The following is a 24,195-nucleotide window of genomic DNA, read 5'->3' on the forward strand; positions in this document are numbered from 1 at the left end:
ATCTTAAAATATACCAGTGCCATTGTTTTGTCTCAATATGTACATCAGTACTGTTTTTTGTAAGGTATCTTTGTAGAAACTATTTAAATGTCCTAATATAACTAACTAGGCCTAGTCCTGGATTAATCTAAACACTGTTCGGGAAACTTCCCCTATGAGATGGTAGTTGAAGTAAGTTTTAATTCCTGCATTTAAAGGCAAAGTTTACAATCACTTTTAATTGCGTCTGAAACACACATATATTGTGTCACGCAATATACTTAGATTTCAAGTGTTTAAAAAAAAAAAATTTCTAGGGCTGACGCACACAATGAATGATTTTCTCTCATTCTTCAGTAAGTGCTGCGTGGGTCTTTAAATTCCTGGTTGTATGCATGCATTTGTGTTCGCATGTCTATGCAAAGCACTTGTGGCTTGTGAATGATTTCTCTCAATAACCTCACCCAACAAATGCTGCATCACACCCACACAATTCTGACACTTTCACCCGGCCCCCATGAGAATGGAGAGAGCCACTTACAGTATAACAGTTTTAATGAGAGCTAACCACTAATGTGCCTTGGTTGGCCAGAAAACAAAATTCGTGTGAATTTGGAAACCTAGAAACAACCGTTTTAATCGTGATTTGTTGAGACAAATACAGCAATGAGTCGTTTGGTCTGGGTGTGAACGATGATTATGAAATGTTATTTGTTTATGAAAATTGTAAATGATTATGAAAATGATTGATTCTAGAATCACTCTGAATAAAAAAACTCAACCAGTTGTTGGGTAAAATATGGACAAACCTAACCTTTGGGTTAAATTAACTTTTAGTGGCTTGTTTTAACCTATGTTGGGTCAAATATGGACATTTTTTAAAGCAATCTCACTATTCAAAACCAATAAATAGCTGTGCTCTCCTGATAGCCCCTTTACAGGGGCCCATTGCATGTTTGCAGAGGAATCACAGGGGTGTTTGTGCATTTGAGCGTGTGTGTGGCAATAGGGCTTTAACTCTCTGCTCACACAAGTAGTCATATTGTCAGCTTATAATATCCCTGAACCATCTGTTGTGAAAACCCTCCAGAGTGCAATACCGTGACGTGAACTTATTTAATTTCTTGGGTTTCATTTCACGTCATGCTTTTTCTACAATAAATCTGTTGTTAAAGGCCTCTGAGCCTTATCTGCCAAAATGTTGTGAAGGTCAGAAAGAGAGAGAGATTTCCATAAAAACTAAATCAAGAAGAGTTTTGAAATGTTCAAATCATTATGTTATGAAGTGCTGTGGAGTGAAATTCTTAGGAGCGTGCTCTGTAACAGTGCAGATACAAATAGCAATGTTTAAAAGGTAACATGAAATATACAGTATACATTAAACATAGTCACATTAGACGTAAAATTACAGGAAAAAATATACACAATATACAAAAAAATTATATGAAAAACAGGGTTCCCACGGGTCCTTGAAATCCTTGAAAGTTTGTGAATCTGGTGAAAAAATTCAATTCCCTGGTAAGTTTTTGAAAATATACATACATAGATACAGGTCATTGAAAGTGCTTGAATCTATTTTATGCAAGAAGTTTTCTGGAAAAAAATCCATATTATTCCTTGTGTAGTGTAGGATAATATCATAAAATTCTCGACTTTTTAAGCACACATGCTAAACTGTTCGCTTTAAATGCTTATATCTTCTGTTTGCGAATGTTGATTCATACCAATTTTTTGCATTTTTGTGTTTTTGCGTATTTGTGTGACACATAAAAACGTCTCGGTTTACGCATGTAACTGTTGTTCCCTGAGAAGGGAACGAGACGCTGCATCTCCCTTGCCATACTTTACGTCCCTGTAACGCCCTCTTTGGCAATATTTCAGATAGCAATACTTCCTGGCTCCCACGTCACCCTAGCCGTTTCTCAAAACCAAGTACGCCAAACTCGGACTTGTGTCCTTCGTAGTTCGAACTTGCATGTTCAGACTCGGAAGAACGAACTCCTGACGCGAAATGCTTTCTGGGAAACTTCGCTGTCATAAGTCCACACAAGTCTCCTCTGATGCATCCTCGATAAAATGGGCGGCTCAAGAACACATCGGGGGATTTTATGTGAACTTGCCCTTGATGCGAACTTTGAATTGGAACAGTACTTGGGCCGCGACTGATGACGTTTCACAAGTCCAGAAGAACGCAAGTACAGACAAGAACGCATATTGAGAAACGGCTCCTGTCTTTATTGTTAAGCCTTACCATTGGTTGAATTTGATATACACATTCAGACGCACTTACCCCTGGAAGCGTCCCAATAGTGTCACCGCAGTGACGCAGTGTGAATTCCCTTGAAAGGAAATTGTAATAATGTATCTTAAAAGGTAACACGATGTAACCTTGCTCTCACTTGAAATGTGTCCCCACATTTAGTCCTTGAATTTGACAGTATTGGACTGGAAAGTCCTTGAAAGGTCGTTGAATTTGAAATTAACTAAGGTGTGGGAACTCTGACTGTATACATATATGCCTATATGGGTGATTCTCACGAAACCATTGAAACACCACGGCACTAATGATTTAAGCTTTAAAATGTGTAATATAGTAACATTAAAAAGCATCAGAATTAACACAATACTGTGTTCTATCTTGCACAATGTGTGATTTCAACATAAGAACTTATAATTGGAAATTTTATCTCATTTTCTGCTGAAATTCTCATTACCGCAATGTGTCCGGCTGTGTTTGAACATGCGTTATGTTGTAATTTAATCAAATTAACACAAAAATATTAGGAAAAAAAATAAATGGATGTTTTGCTAGACTACTTTAGATGACAGAAAAAATATTTACTGAATATTCATGTATAATAATAATGAAGAAAAATTAGGAACATGATGTGTCCACGCCTGATGTTCTCATCCTCCGCAACACTTTTTGAGAACAGTTTAAGCACACATACAGAATTTTAATAAAGTTTGATTTTGAGTGACCAAGCACATGGACCAATTACTTCAAGATGGCTACCAGGTAAGATCATTTTTTTTTACAGTTAATTTGAAATATTGTCTTGTCAGAATGCTTACACGACATTTTGATTATCATTACCGCAACAGATGCTTATTAAATGTTAATTTAATTAATAGAAGCATAATACTTTGATTTTAAATGCATGTGCAGAATCTCCAAATTATGTTCTTTCAGGTTTGTCATGTCATTTTCAAAATATGTCAGTGTTGATGTTTTCTGATTGTTGCGGTAATGAGATTTTTTAGGACTCATTTTTTAAATTATGTTACAAAAAGTGTTAAATGATAAGTAAAAGTTTTTAAATTAATGTTCCCATTTACTCCAGACTTTGTTTTTCAATGTCTGGTGGGAAAAAAGTACATTTAAGGAATATTTACATTTTCATGCTTGACATTTTTAAAACCAAGTTTTCGTGAGAATCACCCATACATAGATACAGGTCATTGAAAGTGCTTGAATCTATTTTATGCAAGAAGTTTTCTGGAAAAAAATCCATATTATTCCTTGTGTAGTGTAGGATAATATCATAAAAATTCTAGACTTTTAAGCACACATACTAAACTGTTCGCTTTAAATGCTTATATCTTCTGTTTGCGAATGTTGATCCATACCAATTTTTTTTTGCATATTTGTGTTTTTGCGTATTTCGGTTACATACGTCTCGGTTTACGTATGTATCTGTTGTTCTCTGAGAAGGGAACGAGACGCTGCATCTATAGCGATACTTCCTGGCTGCCACGTCACCCTGTCTTTATTGTTAAGCCTTAACATTGGTTGAATTTGATATACACATTCAGACGCACTTACCCCTGGAAGTGTCCCAATAGTGTCAGGGAATTGTAATAATGTATCTTAAAAGGTAACACGATGTAACCTTGCTCTCACTTGAAACAAATGTGTCCCCACATTTAGTCCTTTAATTTGACAGTATTAGACTTGGAAAGTCCTTGAAAGGTTGTTGAATTTGATATTAACAAAGGTATGTGGGAACCCTGACTATACATATATTCCTATATACACATGTATACGTACACGTGTTTTAGTGCAAATGAATGATGTTGGCATTGTAGATTATTATATTGTTGTGTTTACCTCTGAGGTTGAAAGATGAGAGAGATGTGCATAAAATATCAGATACAAGTGAAAATTTCAGCGCTGTTTTTCACATTGCAGCCTTCATTGTGAAATCTGCAGCTCCCTGCAACAGCTGCAAGATTATCTGGCAATGTTTTTCTCACACTCGTGCAAGGAGTGAAAGAAAAAAGAAAGAAAGAGAAAGAAAAACTTTTGCAAAAATCTATCATTAAAGAAACATTGCACTTCATATCAACTTAAGTGCTTTTTACTTCAGTTTAAATTTCAGTAAAAAGTAATTTACACTTGTATATAAATATATTAATGTATAGGTACATATTTTATATTACATAATTAATGAATACAAAATAATGCACAAGATAATCTTTACAGCTATCATTTATTTTTTATTTTTAAGCTACTGCATTACCTTTTATAGTGTTTCTCTAATCTCTACTTTTTGTGTCGGTGCCCACAGGGTTTTTAGTGCCCTAATTTCTTGTCACTTCTTTATGCTTGTTTTCCATTGTTATCTGTTATATACCATTGTATAGCAACATCAATAGCCTACAACTAGTTTCATTGGCATCAGTTGTCAAGTAATTTTTAAGTATACACCAGACGTTAAAGTAAACATGATCTGCTTGCTTGTTTTTGCAAAGGAGAGTGAATGTACTATTAGTATAGTAGAAGCCATGCAATTGTTTTAGTTTCAGACTGACTCACTCATTGTTTTAAAGCACCACACAAGTAAAGTTTTTTTTTTTAGCATAAGTGCCTTCTAAATTTGATATAGGAACTATTGATGTACTGGCCATTGATACTTAACCCTAAAGTCTACATGGACTGGCATTCACAAATCATTGTATACTTCCGTAACGTGACCATTCATAAAGCGACTGCATCCTCTAAACCTATTGGTTAACATTTGCGTTGAGACTTTAGAGGCAGAATATAACATTTTGATCGCCTTTTTTGGCATTAAATGCAAGGAATTGTGCACACTGCACAGTAATTTGTATTAAAAATGTAAATGGTAAAAAATATGTGTGTGATTGGCAGAACAAGGAGGTTGTGGGTTCTGTTATGCAAAAACCTGATTTTTATTACCCTCATTTTGTTAAAATGCTCTCTATAACCAAACAGCAAACCCATCCAATGTGCCTTATGAGAGTGCCAGTACTCCTAGTACCAGCACGGCACTCTGATGTAACAAAGCTGGGATGTTTGGCATTATAAGAATGTCCCATATTCTATACCACTCTGTGGTACTTTGGGCACCATTCATGTGAAATGTACCATGCATGGTACCAGCTGATAGTGCAGCATTATGGTGGAGCCGCGGTAATGACCCAATTTCATCTATTCAAAGGGCGAATTCAAAAATCACTGCCAACATTTTATCTTTTGAAATGAGAAGAGATTGTGTTGGACATGATTGGACCAAATGGCTTTAGAAGCGCAAATCATTTTAAAGGGGTAGTTCAGTGCAGCCATTGAAACAGGAAAATGATAAGAGAATGAAGTGTACATTTGGGCCCATTTTATTTGTATCATTTTATTTTTATATGACACAAGCATTGGTTTACTTGTACTTGTTCAGGATGATGGGGAATAGGAAGTTTTATTGATAGCTGGGTCATGGTATGATAATATTGCTATTGTTTCTGTATAATGTGAAGTTGTTCAGAACTGTGTATTCAGAACAGCATTGTGTCAATCTTTTACTTTTTTCATTTTTTTATCTATTACAAAGTATACTCTTTATTAAAATATAATACAAAATTATTTACTTATTTTGTAAACAATTTCTTGTTGCACTTAAATTCTTAAGTTCATTCAACTTTCTTGACTAGTAAGGAGTTGTTATAAAAATAAAATTGTTATTAAAAAGTTATTTTAACATTATTTTTTAATTCACAGCAACTCCTCACTAGTCAAGAAAGTTGAAATTAATAGGTTTTTTTCTTCAAATTAATTAAAAGGAAATGGTTACAGTAGATTTTAGTTTAATATAATTTGCCTTTATGTTTGAATTCTCATGGACTTTCTTTTATTGAGTGCGTTTTCATGCACAGTCTTAGTACGTTTATGCTTTTTAAACTGATAATGTGTGAGGTCATGTAAGTATGTTAAGCAGTTTTCTTTTATCGGGGAAAGTCATAAATGGGTAAAGCAAAATTTGGCACAGGTAGATTTCTGCCCATTACCCCAATTTTGCATCGCATGTAAAACCCTTAAGTTTGTTCATGTGCACATGTAAAAGATAAACATCACAAATGGAAGTAATGCATAAAAGTCTCCTTTCGACTCAGAGAAACTGTACGTTTTAAAACACTTTTACATTTACAGGCTTTTTGAATGACAAGCCAGACTATAGCCGGTGACTTAAGATAAGTTGGCAAATAGGGTCACTGCCTCTAGAAACCTGACAAATCTGTGCATCCTACGTAGCCAGTTTATGCATGAAAACTGGTGTCTATAATAAGCTTACTTTTGGTAGATATTTATTTTTTGCATGTAAACGATATGTTGGTTAATCTTTTTTCCAACAACATTTGTGTAAAATTGTTGGTAGCTGTACCTTACAAAAACCTTGTTTCACCTCTCGCTACAGGCATTTTCTCTTATTTGCGTGCATTGCTCAACTTTCCTGAAATCGGCTTACTTTACACCCATACAGTGAGTGCCATTTGACCGGCTTAAATGTGAGGAACGTAATTATTAGCGTAGTAGCACATGAAATTCAGGTAACAGTTTGGCAGGCTTTGATAAGCTGATCTCTGTTAGCTGTAGCTGAGTTTGAAAAGCAAACTGAGTCAGAAAAACATGGAGCTTTGCCGAAAAACAAGGCAGTTCCAGCTAAAGATGACTTTAACGTTTGACGTCGTTTTGTCTTTTGGGCAGTACTGATCTGAGGTTTTAGTTTATTTTAGGGCTTTGTGCCGATTTTACTTTGACTTTAAAAAAGTTGTGATTTTGGGGTGGGTTGGGTTACAAATCCCAAGCCTATTACAACTCGTATAACCTCTGCAAAATAGCTCATTTCCAAGTTAAACTGAATATGAGAGGATTTAATGGATATCCAGGAACAGGATATCCAGGGATTTAAGAAATCAGGGATTTAAATCTTTGGTGGTGCAATTCACTTATTTGTTTAATATGTTATCTCTTGATCTTTACTATGGTAATGTTCGCTGGTTTCAATTTGCAGCATTTAGCCAATATCAGCTGAAAGGAGCTTGTTACCACATTTTTTATTCATGAGAAATAACTTGCATGGATGCATCATGGACACTAAGACCATAAGCATGCATTAAGAAGAATTGTTTAATTTTATATCTTTGCTGCCAATCGCCCTCACTTGACTCATCTTGATACCTGTCTTGTATGGACAAGGTTTTATTATACTCTCCTATAGTCCAAACCTGGTGCCAGTAGGAAGCCCAATAATCAAACACGGCCCTGCCGAGGCTCGATTTGGAGTGGTCTGCCTCCGATTCCCATCTGCTTCCGATTATACATCATCCTGCACACCATGAGATATTACAAACAGCATGTCTGAAGAAACTTTTCCCTGAGGCTAGCAAAGCAGCCAGCATGTCCAACTTTGATACCTGATGAAGGAGGAAAGTACGAATAGTTTAGGTCGGGTAGGCAGACCGAAGCTAACTTTCCCTACATAACATTTAGCACCGAGTTTCTTTTCCAGCTGTCCGTTGTTGTTGCTCTGAAATAGGGTGAGTTGTTATTCTTCGCACAGTTTTCCAGCATCTACATTTTCTACTTACCGTCAGACCGACAGCGTCTGCCAAAATTGTTTACTGATGTTAATGTGGCATTGAATGAACTTGAGAAGCATGCAAGATTTTCCTCTTGGTTTGTTGAACATGTGCCATTCTCTTGAACTTTCAGTGCTAGACCCACAGCAGGCTAAATTTTTTTTAAAAATGATTTTAAAACCCCCTCAGCGCAGGTTCTGGGAAGTATTACCTTGAGCAGTCTGTTGTTTCTCTACTGGATGTAAGTGTATTTTTCTTACATCTTATTAAACTCAAGGAGTGCATACTGTACAGTAAATGTTTTATTTTTCTCATGTCTCTCTTAAAATTGCTACACCATCCTGCAGAGTTTGAGGTAAACCTTGTTGGATAATAGCCCACCACGCTGTCATAAAACATAATGAAAATGGTCCTTAATTGTCAACCCTTTCAAAAAGTACACCTTTGCACCTAAAGAGTTCATATTAGTATCTCAAAGGTAGCCTGATTCTAGTCAGAATTTGAGTCTGATACCGCTCCATTGGGCTGTGATTATGGGGCGTTTCAACCAAACCAGGACAAAAAATGTCTCTGCACTCAATTGCATAGACCTACAACCAATCAGAGCAACCAAGTTTGTGACGTATGTTGAAATGGCCTCTGTCCTTTTGCAGCCTGACCTGAACTTCTAGTTATTTCGCTACAATGAGACTAACGTATTTTTTGGTCTATAAGCCACGTTTTTTCATATCTTGGCTGGTGCTGCGTTTTATAGTCAGGTGCGCCTTGTAAGTCAGTATGAATTAATTTTGACATTTATGAGGCAAGAGACAACATTACCGTCTACAGCCACGAGAGTCTGCTATATGCTGCTACTGTATGTATGTAATTCAATAGATTTAGTAATGTGGAATGACGCGTATGCGAACTTCAAGCTAGTTGGCTTGTTCGGTTAATTTTGCCTATTCAGCCTTCCAGGTAAGTTCTGTACGCTATGGTTTATCGTTCAAATAACTGATAATATTACTTTAACATACAGATATCTATTCAGCCTGCTGTTCTGTCTGCTATTGTTTAGTTGATTAACTCGCCTTTCCAGATTAAATGTCTGTTCTTCGGCTTGGATTTTGTGAAATAATGTTCTAAATAAACACGACGTATAGTCCACTGCGACTTATATTCCACTGCGACTTATATTCCACTGCGACTTATAGTCCACTGCGACTTATAGTCCACTGCGACTTATATATGTTATTTTGTCTTAATGACGCATTTTTGAATGATGCGGCTTATACTAAGGTGCGGCTTATAGTCCGGAAAATACGGTAACATTATGATTGTACTAAGTCTGAGTTAGTGAACGTACATCGACACCTACTCTGTTTTACTATGTGTCCCATCTTCTTAGCGACCATCGGAGCGAGCTGATAAATTAAACATTTGCCGAATCCCATAGTTGGGACGGCAAAAACATCTTTCCGATCAACAAATGCCTTATCGCATATCTATATTTATCTTTTAAAATCAATGCGCTGTCAATATCTTCTAGGACAGACTCGATGGCAGAATCTTCACATTTCAATTCTCCAGCAGCAGCCGTCTTTGTTGTAATCGGATTTAACTCAAGCACTCTTTGGTGACGTGTTTGTTTACGTTACTGTTGATCATCTGTCAATCATCGTATAAAGCCCTCCCTGACAATTTGATTGGTTTGACCAGATTTGGTTCAAGCATAGTTGCGCCACAACGGAGCGACACCAGACCGAACTTCCCGACCTGAAATTTTGTGGGAGGGTCTAAGTTTGGCTGGCACCCAGGCTACCTCAAAGGTACATATTGTTACCAAATATATACATATATGTACCTCAATGGTATTTATTAGGACATTTTTAAAGGGTTCTGGCCCAGTGACAGCTTTTTAAAATACATTTCAGCCTACAATTTCCTTACTTAAAGTTGTCTATACAGAGCCTGGTCCCCTAGTCCTGTCTGCTGTATGAATAAAATGTAATCCCTTCCATTTGGTTTGAAATGTATATTCTTGGATGGCTGCCTCGGTTTGGAGGTCCCTAGTGTTTCTATTTTTCCTATCTTCCAGAATTTTACCACGTTGTACTGTGTATGTGTGTTTGTGTATGTGACCAATAAAACCAAAAAAATCTAGCTAATATGCTTTTTTGTATTTAATCCCAAGGTTTACTTTGACTGTGGAGCCAAGGTGGACGATTCGGATGTCCAAGGTCTTATTCTGTCACCCGGCTTCCCGTATAACTATTCATCTGGCACTCACTGTGTGTGGCAGTTCTTCATACCCGCTGGCCATCAACTGATTATGGAGATGTTTGATTTCGATGTTTTTGGGAGTCCCGACAGTACCAATACATTAGCAGACACCACAGATGAGGTACCAACTGATGAAAATGCAGCGGTCTCAAAAAGCCTAGCTGTTAGCCAGAGCATGGGAAGTTTATTCAAAAAAGCCCCGTCTGCACGTGGAGAAGAGGTCAAGCAAGTGGTTGTCCAAGAGCAGTCCACCAAAATTGAGATGACCAAAGTTTCCAACTCTGACAAAATGCTGTCTGATTCCCCCTATGCAGTACCCTCATCTCCACAATCTTCTCAGCCATCATCTGGAGCTCAAGATGAGGATAAAAAGGTCAGGGATTCTGTTTCACTCCAAGCATCGAGAGCAGCCAGTGACCCTATGGAAAATAACATTAACTTTGTCACTACAAGCTCAGAAACATCCACCGAAATGGACGAAGAACTGACCCCTAACACCTTGCCACCGATGATAGATGCCTGTCCCCAAGATGTCCTCTACATATCAGACCTCATCACCTTCTCATCTCGATTCTGCGGCTCCAGACGTCCCTCTAGCAGCCAGTTGGTTTTTGGATCGGAAGATGACATGATGGAGGTCGTCATGGAGTTGATTACGACCACTCACTTGGGCCGTGGTTTCGCTTTACTGTTTCAATATCAGAATCAGACACAGTCAGCCATGATGGGGCAGCAGAAATCTGCATCGGGTTCAGATGGCGGCACAGGTGCATTGCTGGGAGCAGTGAGTGGAGCGGTTGTGTTTGCCGTGTGTCTCGCCGGCATCCTCTGTGCGATTTTCAGGTATGACTGGAAGTTCTACATGTGGGGATTTGTTTTGCAAGAAAAGCCAGATAAAAAATCCCATGATGCAATGCAAACATGTTTATGAATCATAGGCAGATAGTTAGATTTTCACAAAGGTCATGTCACTTGAAAGAAAATATCTTTCACAAGAACATTAAGTTCGTTTGTAGGATTATAGTTATTGAGGGAGGATTTTTGTGACGTTTGAGCGCACCATCCTTCTCATTACTGAAATGCTAATACTATCACATTGTGAATCATGGTAGCATTTGTTTACTTTTTGAATTGTGCATCATTGAGCTTTATTTCCTTTAATATAATTTAATAATGGTGTTTTTTGTGCATGTTTGTGCAACAACGACTATTAAAAGTCAGACGATGATTCTCAGCTTTTTAAAAATTGGCTTGAAATATGACCTGGACTTATTTTCGAAAGATTTCAAGACCGTAGTTCTGACACTTGCATTTTTTATTCGTTTATTCCTCACTTTTCCGCTCTGTTACTTCTCTCAGTATCACATTTAGTCTGGCATTAATTTTCTTTAGAATTAGTCACATGCCCAGTCCCACGTCCGTGACATCTAACATCTCACAGTTGATGTTGACTCAGCTGGAGTTATTGTTTCCCATTGTTGGCAACCTAAACCAAGTCTTTCTTCTACACTTTCGGAAAAACTTTGATGCTAAATCGCTATTCATTCCTGGACATGTCCATGGTGCCGCACCTGCCCGTAAACCGGATGCTCAAAAGCAATGTGCAGCGACACAATAGAAAAAAGGAAATTTAAGAAGCGGAGAGAAATGATATGAAAGAGGAAAGCAGAGACCTGTTTCAATTGATATATCATGCTTGTGTTTAAACAAACTAAAAGTCCAACTTGATTCACTCTGTGTTGAGAATGGTAGTTTTACTCTTAAAGTGTGTTTTGAGGTTACAGACAGTTTGCCTGAACTGAAATTAAATTAATGATGGCTCTCATTGGCCTCAATTATATCCGGTATAATTATCTGCATCATGTGATCAAATTACAAATAATAGCACTAAATGCAGGTGTAAACAGAGTCTTGTCATTTGATTCCTTTCAATATGATTTAGTAGGCGGACAAATACAATATAGGCTAGATGTTCTAGACAACATCAAAGAACCAATTATTGTGTGATGCATACTCAGTATGCCAAAATAACATCTATATACTTTGCTGTTAAAGTATGGGTTGAAAAAACAAAAATGTATCAGAAATTAGGAAAAGCCCTGCATAAATTTTGCTCTCTACTTCATATCTTAGGTCAAAGACCTAATATTGAAGGAATAGTTTACTCCAGATACTCCAATTTTACAACATCTTGGGTGTGTGTGAATTTCTTCTTTCAGTCGAACACAATCTAAGTTATATTAAATAATATCCTGACTCTTTCTGGCTTTGTAATGGCATTGAATAGTGGCCATTTTGAAGCCCATCCATCATCCAAAACTGAATCCATGTGACTCCGGTGGGTTAATATACTGCCGCAGGAAAAAATAAGAGACCACTCCAGTGTAAACTTCAAATCATAATTTCTAGATTATGACCACTTCAGTCTGGTGTCTGTTGGATTTTAACAAAAGCAAACCTTACATAAAGTTACATAAAGTCACCTATCAGCAAATTTAAAATGCTGAGAGCATGACAAGACCCGTTAAAGGGATAGTTCACCTTAAAATGAAAATTCTGATTTAATCATCCTCATGTTGTTCTAAACCTGTATGAATTTCTTTTTTCTGATGTACACAAAAGAAGATATTTTGAGAAATGATGGTAAACATAAAGCATATAGTAACCTTTGACTTCCATAGTAGGAATAAAAAATATGATGGAATTTAATGGGTACCGTCAACTGTGTGCTTACCATCATTTATCAAAATATTTTCTTCATCATTAATCTCAATACTTCCAAAGTACTGGAAGTCTATGGTCACTATCTTTTGTGTGTTTACCCTCATTTGTCAAAATATCATCTTTTGTGTTCATCAGAAAAAAGAAATTCATACAGGTTTAGAACAATATGAGGATGAGTAGAGGATGATTTTAATTTTAAGGTGAACTATCCCTTTAAAGATGTGGCTAAAAAGTTTTTATTTACATTTTTTCCTTAAATCCATTTAAAACATTAGTATTTTGTTGTTGAGAAATGACTTTGAACTTGTTTTCTCTGTAGTATTGAAGGACTGAAAAAACTGCATCTTTGTTTGTTTCGACCATGTTTTTCCATTAAAATGATAATTTTACCTAACACATACCTACACGGTATAAAATATGCTGCATTTTTTAAGCCAAAACTTAAAATAGTAGGTTGAATTGACTTGCAAAAACAAGTTGTTGATGCAACTTTCTACAGTGTATAAATTGTAAATCTAAAAGGGACCATTGAACAGTTTTTGTGAGAGAAAACAATTCATATTTTAAGCAATCAATATGTTGCGAATGTAAACACTAGATCAATAATAGCAGCACGCTGGGTCCTTGACGGTACCAAAGATATTGAATATAAAAAGGTTGAGGTCAAGGTCAAGCTTTATTAAGATCCCTTTAAGGGCAATTTGATTGCAGTACAGGTAAACAGACGACAAACTGACACATACAATACTTCATAATAATAAATAACAGTATACAAAAAAGTTCCTAAAAAATGTTTAAAAAAAAAACTTAAATACCTTTTAAGACTTATTTAGTAATAATTTAGTAGACTTATTAAGACTTATGCATTGTACCGCATTGTATTACTGTAAATAGGGGACAATGCAACACTCAATATGGCCGCTCTTGTGATGGAAGCCTTTCAGTTAAAAGAACCAATCATCACTCGATGGACTGACGATTCTTTGGGGGAAGAGCTCTATACGCTTGCCAGCATGTGCGCGTGTGCAGGAACCTGAAACAACCTCAATAAAGTTGTTTCTTAGTGCAGTTTGAGCGTAAAAAAACATAAGCTATGGACCAGTTTATGGTTTAATTGTTGGTCGGATGTTGTTTTTGTTTAATTTTGATTTTTGCATGCGATTTTAGAGATATCTGTTCAGGTAGATAGGACTTTAGTCTTGCATGACTAAAATAACTGCCTGGAAGCAATGCAAACATGGCCGCCAAGTGGCCCGACTTCCCTAAAGAGAATTTGTCGGTACGTAAGCTGATCATTGGTTCTTGCGAGTCTCAGGACTAGTCGACATATGCATTGTGACGAAACCTGCATGTAAATACTGTAAGTTTGTTGATTTATGTACATTTCAGACGAAGATGTGCTTGTTGTGAACTTTTAGGTATATGTTAAATCTACCTATATTCCATTTTTATGGATCAGCACAGGGTTTATATACAGTACATACATTCATAGATTGGTCTGCCTTATTTTTCTTAAAGTTGCCTACAGATATATGTTAAATTCTCAGCTTCAGTTCTCAACAAAACTATTTCAATGTCCTAACTGTTCCCTGTGGGATATAGAGGCAATATAACTGAAGCCTGGATATGAATTTCATCCATGGGCTTCAAAGGTCATGCAATTATAATTGATTTTACAACAGATTGAAATATCTTCACAAAATTGCACCGGTGTATGGCAAACACGCCGGAAATGAGTTTTATGTATTTGAGTTCTCCCTGTGTGTCCTACCTAGACAGATATTTTAACGTGGTTAAGCTGAGAGGAGTAAATGGTTATTTAATAAATACAAATAATGAAATCACAGTGATGTTATTTGTGTTCTGTTAACAGACCAAAACTGTGTGCGAAAGGAGCCACGACTGCTTCTTCCATCAGCTCGGAGGTAAACGCACAAAATATATGATGATGTTGTATTGTTTGATTCTTTCTACATTCAGTTCTAGGTTTATCTTTATGGAGGAAGAGTTTGTTTTTTAGCATGTGTATTAAACCTGCCCTGTGGTGCAGGTTCCAGGAGGAGTTTTGAATTCAGCAGCAGATGTTAGTGAACTGCAGATGGTTTCTTCTAATCGCCTGGAGCAGGAGACGGGTAAAGCGGGCGACAACAACAACCATTCCCTCCACCACAGCCTGTCCCATACAGGTTCTCTCACTCCCTCTCTTTCTATTGTTTTCTGCTTTTGTCAGTAGAAGGGAACATTGGGGTCATTGGGTTCTGGGTGTTGAGGAAAGCTGTTGATGAGTTCATATGTCCTCTCTCTGAACCTGTACTGTACTTTCTGTACGTTGTCTCTAAGGATAAAAGGTTAAGAACAATAGACTGTGCAAGACCCCTATTTCTATTAACGCTTTGCCCGCTATGAAAAGTTATCTCATCAATAAAAAAAGAAAATGCTTCCCTGCTAAGTTTTATATTACGGCAATCCATGTTTTTGCTATTATCCACTAGGTGGCACTCTTACCCAACTTTTTAAACACTAATGCATACACTGATCCAAAAACAGTAAAAACTCTGTGTATGTTTTGATCATCGTTCTGAATCTGATCTGTAACAAAAGTTCTTTACAAAAATGCAATTATCTCAGCTTTTTGCTCAAAATGTGGTACTTTTGAAGAAACCTACCCATATTTGAGAGGTGATTAAAAAGAGAACAAATAAAGATAGGATGAATCAGTTTTTTTGTTTAAAAGCAGAGGGTCTGTTCTTTCATTTGATATTTTGTATGTTTATATATTTAAAGAAGAACATTTTCTGGAAGACATTAAACTTTTGTGAAAATCATAAAAAAATGCTGGCACTGGCTGACAAAAAAAAAAAAACGTTTGCGGGGAAAGAGTTAATCAAACAAAAATTGTCCTTTATGTTCGGCATCAAATTGATGCAGTCTAAAACCCTTGACTTTTCGGCATAGCCCAGTTGTACCAGCTATGAAATGGTTAAAAAAAGGTTCCAATTAAATTGTTTATTGGAAAGGTAAACCATCACTAGCCATGTTTCCATCACTATGATTTTATGCGCATTATAAAGTATCGCATCAAAAACGAGTGATGGAAACACCAAATTGCAAATAAAAATCCCTTAATTAAAAAAAAAACGCTCGCTTGAAATGGTTTTTGACTTATGCGAAAACGAGTAAATGCAAATAATAAAGGAGATGAAAATGCATCTGCCGAATAAATTCTGACGTAGCGAACATTAAGGACCTGTTTACACGAGAACGCTCAAGGGTGAAAACGTAAAAATATTTTATCGGATGTGCCTTTCGTTTACACGGCGACGGCGTTTTGGGGGCTTAAAAACGCAAATAAGTGAAACCACCCTTTAGAGTGGAAATCTTAAAAACGATCTACCGTCGCGTTCTTGTCTAAAGAGTAAAAACGCAAAAGTCTCCTCACGGTGGCTCTCATCGCGTACGCGTTTACGTCACAGGCATGCGCCAGTTCAGGAAAATAACAACAAACATGTCAGATTATTTCCATACGTCGGACCTTCAAGTTGCCATAGCAGCTCTGATAAATATACAAGTCTTTCCAGCAGTTGTACGAATTATTCACAGAAAGTATTACTGATCAGAGAAGGCGCATTAATTACCTCAGTGAAACTGTTGATGCGCCAATTTGTCGGAGGCAAAGCATACGGCTTTGGACGAGACCTGGGAGAACCAGGAAGAAGGTTGTACGCAGGCACACGGACTTGGTGTTGTTGTGTGTCAGTGCTTCACATTGCCACCTAGCCTCCTGGAGTGCATACTACATCGAATATCACACACTTTTGCATCACCACATGCACACAGATTTCCCCCTCAAAATGCTCGTATAAACGCGGAATAAAAAGTGATAACGCAACGCCAGTTTTGCGGTTTCTTTTCAGATTGTTTCCATGTAAACGTAGCCTAAACCCACAGGACTGACCGTCTAGCTGTTTCCGCTGATGTTGTCTTTACCATAAATGCTGATGTTGTCGTCATAATGCCCTTGCTGCTAGTGCCAGCATAAAAAATGCTGAATTTCTTCTTCTCTGCACAGCATTTCGTTTGGCAATTAGAAGCTGCAATGCTAGTAAATTTATAACGTGCCCCAATATAACAGTCCTGTCTCCATTTTCTAAGTGTGTCTTGTTTGGAAACCCAGCTACTAATATGCCAGTAATGTTAAAACTGATTTGTTTGGATTGACAGTCATTTTCTTAACATTTCATGTCAGGCATTTATGTTGTTGTTGTTTGCTGTAAAGGATCATCAATAAATGCAGCATGTGATGCATTAGAGAAGACTGCTCTGGAGATGTTCTCCAGTGGCCTGACTGAACTAGAGCTGGGCACAGATGAAGTGTTTGTGAACGTTTCTACACCTGGTTCAACCAAATTGCCCTTCTCTGCACACACGGTAAGTATCTCACTCTTCACCCATATGTGTCTCACTCCTCTAACTATATATCTCATCTGCATGGGTCAAGGGCCAAAAGTCTGAGTCAAAGGTTGTTTTGCGTGCATCTCACTACTTGTCTGCATGTTACACACAGACAATGCATGAGATAGAGGGTTAAGACATGCAAAAAAAAGAGTGAGACGCATACATTATTTTACTACTTACCTGCCTGAATCTAGCCCTTGTTAGACCCGCATGGGTCTCACCTCTGATTTGCGTGTATCTCACTCCTCATCTGCTTGGGTCTCACTCTTTGTCTGCATGTTACACAGTGAGATCTATATATTTTATTTTACTACTTGTCTAATTCTCACCTTTGTCTGCATGGCTCTCACTCCTTGTTTACAAGTATCTCACTTCTCACTTGCATGAGTCCCACTCCTTGTCTGAATGTTACACAGACAAGGTGTGAGATGCTGATATAGGGTGAGATGCATGCAGATAAAGAGTGAGACGCATACATTGTTTCAGTAATTGTCTGCCTGAATCTAACCCTTGTCTGCATGCGTATCATCTCTTGTTTGTTTGCATCTCGCTCCTCATCTGCATGGTTCTCACTCTTTGTCTGTAGATTACACACAGACAAGGGGTGAGATGCAAATAAGGGGTAAGATGCATGTAGATAAAGAGTGAGATGCATACATTATTTCACTTCTTGTCTGCTTGAATCAAACCCTTCATGGGTCTCACTCCTTGTTTGTACGTATCTCACTCCTCATCTGCGTGGGTCTCACTCTTTGTCTGTAGATTACACATGGACAATGCATGAAATGCGGATAAGGGGTGGGATGCAGGCAGATAAAGAGTGAGACACACAAATTATTTCACTACTTGTCTGCCTGAATCTAACCCTTGTCTCCATGGGTCTCACTCCTTGTTTGTACTCTTTGTCTGTAGATTACACAAAGACAAGGGGTGAGATGCAGATAAGGGGTAAGATGCATGCAGATAAGGGGAAAGATGCATGCAGATAAAGAGTGAGATGCATAAATTATTTCACTACTTGTCTGCCTGAATCTAACCGTTGTCTCCATGGGTCTCACTCCTTGTTTGTATGTGTCTCGCGCCTCGTCTGCATTGGTCTCTCTCCTTGTCTGCATGTTACACATGGACAATGCTTGACGTGCAGATAGGGGGTGGGATGCATGCAGATGGGGAGTGAGACGCATAAATTATTTCACTAGTTGTCTGCCTGAATCTAACCGTTGTCTCCATGGGTCTCACTCCTTGTTTGTACTCTTTGTCTGTAGATTACACATAGACAAGGGGTGAGATGCAGATAAGGGGTAAGATGCATGCAGATAAGGGGAAAGATGCATGCAGATAAAGAGTGAGATGCATAAATTATTTCACTACTTGTTTGCTTGAATCTAACCCTTGTCTCCTTGGGTCTCCCTCCTTGTTTGTATGTATCTCACTCCTCATCTGCATGGGTCTCACTCTTTTTCTGCATGTTACACACAGACAATGCATGAAATGCTGATAAGGGGTGATATGCATGCAGATAAAGAGTGAGACACATAAATTATTTCACTAGTTGTCTGACTGAATCTAACCGTTGTCTCCATGGGTCTCACTCCTTGTTTGTACTCTTTGTCTGTAGATTACACATAGACAATGCATGAAATGCAGATAAGGGGTAATATGCATGCAGATAAGGGGTAAGATGCATGCAAATAAAGAGTGAGACGCATACATTATTTCACTACTTGTGTGCTTGAATCTAACCCTTGTCTCCATGGGTCTCACTCCTTGTTTGTATGTATCTCACTCCTCATCTGCATGGGTCTCACTCCTTGTCTGCATGTTACACATGGACAATGCATGAAATGCAGATAAGGGATAAGATGCATGCAGATAAAGAGTGAGACACATAAATTATTTCACTACTTGTCTGCCTGAATCAAACCGTTGTCTCCGTGGGTCTCACTCCTTGTTTGTATGTATCTCGCTCCTCATCTGCATGAGTGTCACTCCTTGTCTGCATGTTACACACGGACAATGCATGAAATGCTGATAAGGGGTGAGATGCATTTAGATAAAAAGTAAGACGCTTACATTATTTCACTACTTATCTTTCAAATATCTAACCCTTGTCCCCATGGGTCTCACTCCTTGTTTGTATGTATCTCACTCTTCATCTGCATGGGTCTCACTCTTTGTCTGTAGATTACACATAGACAAGGGGTGAGATGCAGATAAGGGGTAAGATAAAGAGTGAGACATATACATTATTTCACTACTTGTCTACCCTGAATCTAACCCTTGTCTCCATGGGTCTTGTTTGTATGTTTCTGACTTATCATCTACATGGGTTTCACTCCTTGTTTGCATTGGTCTTACTCTTTTTCTGCATTTTTTCACACTGACAAGGTGTAAGATGCAAATAGTGGGTGAGATACATGTAGATAAAGAGTGACACACAAAATTTCACTACATTTCTACCAAATCTCACTCTTGTCTGCATGTGCTTACTCCTTGTTTGCACGCATTTCACTTCTCGTCTGTATGGTTGTCACTCATGTTACAAGGAGTGAGATGCAGTTGATGGGGTGAGATACATGCAGAAAATGAGTAAGATGCATACATTTTATTTCACTTCTCATCTGCTTGTATCTCACCCTTGTCTGCAATGGTCTCAAGCCGTCTTTGCAGGTATCTCACGCCTTGTCTATGTGTGCCTCAGTTTTTTCTGCATGTATCTTACTCATTTAATGTATCTCACCTGTCACCTGCACAAGTGTCACTCCTGTTCTTCATTTGTTTCACTCCTTATCTGTGTCTCACTCCATGTTTGAGGAAAATGTGTTTTGGTACGTATTTTAAGGAAGTATAACTCAACCTTTTTTTCTGGCTGACAAACATATCCAAGTAGAGTAACCGAGTGAAATTGAAGGGTGATTGACTTAATATATCCAACCAAAATCTAGGGACCACTTGGCCTCAAAAGTACCATCAAAATGGCTACAATGAATTTGTGAGGTTTAAGGAAATGTTATTCACCATTTAATTACCATGCAGTGACATTTAATACATTTATGTTTTGTCCAAATGTTTTATCAGGACCACCGTGTTACGCGGATATCTTTATCGTGTTTAAAAATTTGAATGCATATTTATCTCGTCATACTCATATTTTTTTTTTCTATCTGTTTACTCTCGCTTTGTAAGCTTTCTTCATGACACTGAATAGTTTTCAGCATGAATAGCCGGTGCAGTGTTCTGCATTGATTGAACATCACCACACACCAAGAAGCTTGGCCTCATAGACGCTGCTCTTCACTGGAGGATGCTGGGACAGAGAAACTCTGGCAGCCGAAGGGGTGCTGGCCCACTAATAGCTCTCCCTAATGAATGCTTTCCGCCCGTAGCCAATTTCCCAGCTCCAGCGCTGTGCGTTTCTCCGCGAATGTGTGTGCGTGTGGTCCATACTGCTTTGGCTCTAAATTGTGACATGAAAAATTTGCCAAGCTGCGTTCATCCAAAGAGGTTTGAGAAGAATCAGAAACCTGCGAGACGCTGCGGGGTGCACCCTAACTTTTTGGCACTGTAGTTTCTTTATCCTATTTTGCCTTTGCCCAAAGCCAAACAATTTGGTATTGTGTTAGTTATAATGTCACAATGCCAGAACAGCTCAAGATTAAACCCAACATAATACTCGTCTAGACATTGGGATCTCCTGGAGATTGTGTGTGAGAACTGTCAAACCCCTATGGATGAGAAAACCCCTTCTGAAGCTTACACAAAGATTGCACACATGTCTGATTAACTACATATTTTATGCTAGGCAAAGGTTTTGGCTTTGCATGGCCCTCGTGTAGATTTGTGACCTGGGCACAGTGTCTGGAACTGCTTAAGAGAAAAATAAATGTAATTTATAGAAGAGAAATAGTCAGACATTGTGGTGACCTTTATTTGATGGCTCTTAAAGAATGAACCACCAAATTATATTCATCAATAACATTTCATGATTTAATCGTTTTTAAAGATTATGAAACCCAACATATTTCATTTACTCAACATTTTGCATCAAATGTACATTTATAAAAGAGATTGATGAATTTTATACTTTATTGGATTCTGCTGTCTGCATGAAAGTTTGAAATTGAATTTCACTATTGAGGTTTATAGGATTTGTCAATTATAATGAAGAATCTAAAACTATACTCTCTCTTAGCAACGAGACCGTTTCCTAAGACACAGTGACACAGGACCCGGTCGCCTCTTTGATTGGTCATCTCCAGATTCAGCCCTGCCTACTGTAACCAAGAGCAGTCTTACTGGATCAGCAAACAGCACACGACCAAGAGCATGGAGTGTACGAACCTTCCAGGATCTCATTCCTCCGCTTCCCCAACTTCATAAGAAATGGTGTAGTTGGAATTCAACAAGCCCCTTTACCAAACTGGTGGACAGTGTGAGTATTTAGTACTTTGGTTCTAATTAATATTAGGTCTCTTTAAATACTGTGCACTTGCATAAGAAAATTTGTATACATGAGAGGACACAGGACACATAGTCATGTGTAAAGAGAAAAAAGCAAAGGGCCCAAGACAGATCCCTGTGGTACTCCTGTTGCAGCAGGTGGCCTGGTCCACTCTCCAACCTGGGGTTTGCCTGAGAGGAACTCTTTAACGCAGAGGGGGGTATTTAAACCAAGGTCCCTGAGCTTAGAGGCAAGTCTGTGGGTCTCTATGGTGTTAAAGGCTGAGCAATAGTCTATAAACAGCAGCATAACACGAATCCCCATGATGTTGTTGTCGATGTGGGTGAGAGTGGTGTGCAGAACGTGGGAGACAGCTGATAGGTTGGACTGTAGTGGGTCCATATTGTCCAGAAAAGATCTGCCTGTCAAAGACCTAAATAGAGATAATTTGATTATTAATGATAAAGAAGATACGGTATAACATTTAATACTCTTCCCTCAGGGACTTCCAAGCACAGCTACAGATGGTGGAAGGGCAAAGGTCCTTTCAGACGTACCACCTCAGACTCCTGATGAGGGCTGCCACTCGGACTCCTTCATGAGCAATGCTTCGTACCCACTGACTCAGCCTGCCCAGCGCCAACGACGACTTAACTCCACCAGCAACCTCCGACGTACCCGTTTCAATCCACCATGCTTCGGCCTGCTCTCTGGAGCATCCGAGTCCTCCAAGCCACAGGGGTTGACCACTGTAAATGGAATTACAAGCTCAAATCAGCTGTCTGAGACCACCAGCGCCCCCTCTGGCCAGCAACAAGTATTAAGCGGTGAGGACAACCATGTTACAGTGCCAGTGTTTGCTATATCAGAAGAGGAAGACCGACAGCCTCTTGTGTTAGCAGAACATCATGATGAGCCTTTGAGGTTGAACAAACAGAAGTGCGATGGGCCAAACATGCCACTTCTGTCGAAAGGCCCAGTCCGTACCGCCCAACCAGATGATCACTCTCTAGTGAAGGGAGATGGTCAAACTGGAGGTCAGGGTGGGATCTTGTGTCTCGAAATAGAGGGTCCTTTATCTCTCTCGTGTTAACAGTGACTCAAAGATAAGGAAATAAAATAAAGATGTTCCTTATGCCAATCAGTGCCATGTGGTTGAAATATGGTGGTCATGTGACCAGTTCATCCAGTAGATACTGTGGGCCAAAAGAAAAGTTGCCTTGTTATTCACATGGATTTATTATGAATATTGGAAGGATTAATGAAAAATCTGTTGTGTTGAAGCACTTATTGTTCTTCTTTGGTTGGTAAAGCCATCACTTCTGTATTCACAGGGTTTATGTAAGTATAAAATCATCTATCAGTATAGTTTGTAACTTTTAATTGTTTCAATTGTGTATATATATGAATTTAACTATGAACACTTAATTTACCATTCACTAATAAGAGATTTAAGTTCGACTGACTGTATTGTTACTTCATCAAGTTTCTTATTTGTTCAGTGAACAATACAACTGATTCCTAATCCCTTTGAAACACGTAGAAGATCAATTAACAGGTTTAGCAGAAAGCTGCTTGACATCTCTCACAACTTTTATCCATTTTTTCTAGTCCAAAACACTCTTACTCCTTCATAAGTTAAAGCCTTTTTTATTTTTCATATGACTTAACGAAGAAAAAAAGACAAATTAATTGTAAATTGTTAAACTATGCTTTTGTTTGTTTTGTTTGATTGTTCTAGTTTGTATGTTTCATTGTCACAATTGTTTCTCAGTTCCTTCATGTTTCTCAGTTTCACCTCCTATAGCACTTCTTACTGTGCCTTGTGGCAATGCTGCTAAATATGTACTGATGCAATAATTGAAAATGTATACAATCATATTTTTTATAACGTATTCAATTTCTTATATGCTGCAACAGTGTTTTTTAATATTCAGTATGGTATATTTGTATCTGATTGTGAGACATGTTGGTTTATAAAGGGAACTGACCACTCTACAGACCTATAATATGCAGTAACTAACATTTAATGCAAATAAATATGTTTTTGTACAGTGAACTTTTGTGGGTGTTGTATCCCCAGGCACTAAAATGCACCAAGTAAACTTAGTAAATGTACTACTTTAAAACTTTTACTTGATATACAAAACATTTGTCTTTAGTACTTCAGATAAACGTAAGAACATTGAAGTGTACTCAACTGTGTTATTTTGAGATGCCATTTATTTCAATACACATAAAATCAGTTTAAGAAGGCTTTTATTGGTGTTCAGTATAGTTTTTTTAAAGGGATAGTTCACTTCTGTCATCATTCACTCATCCTCATGTTGTTCTAAACCTGTATGAATTTCTTTTTTTCTGATGAACACAAAAATAAAGATATTTTGAGAAATGATGGTAAACACACAGCAGTAAGTGACCATAGACTTCCATAGTAGGAATAAAAAAATATGACGGAA

General features: G+C 37.9%; 1 protein-coding gene across 1 annotated transcript in view; it reads left to right on the forward strand.

Annotated features, from left to right (window-relative positions):
• Window positions 1–23,840, forward strand: part of LOC129439786 (uncharacterized) — a 31,890-nt gene extending 8,050 nt beyond the window's left edge. The window contains exons 2-7 of the mRNA XM_055198596.2: window positions 10,028–10,959; window positions 14,714–14,765; window positions 14,891–15,026; window positions 17,117–17,268; window positions 21,488–21,727; window positions 22,239–23,840. Of these exons, the coding sequence (XP_055054571.2) occupies window positions 10,028–10,959; window positions 14,714–14,765; window positions 14,891–15,026; window positions 17,117–17,268; window positions 21,488–21,727; window positions 22,239–22,829 (2,103 nt within the window). The 3' untranslated portion in view covers window positions 22,830–23,840. The remainder of the gene's footprint in view (window positions 1–10,027; window positions 10,960–14,713; window positions 14,766–14,890; window positions 15,027–17,116; window positions 17,269–21,487; window positions 21,728–22,238) is intronic.
• Window positions 23,841–24,195: the final 355 nt, after the last annotated feature.

This window comes from Misgurnus anguillicaudatus, chromosome 22 (genome assembly GCF_027580225.2).
Source record: "Misgurnus anguillicaudatus chromosome 22, ASM2758022v2, whole genome shotgun sequence".
Classification (NCBI taxonomy): domain Eukaryota; kingdom Metazoa; phylum Chordata; class Actinopteri; order Cypriniformes; family Cobitidae; genus Misgurnus; species Misgurnus anguillicaudatus.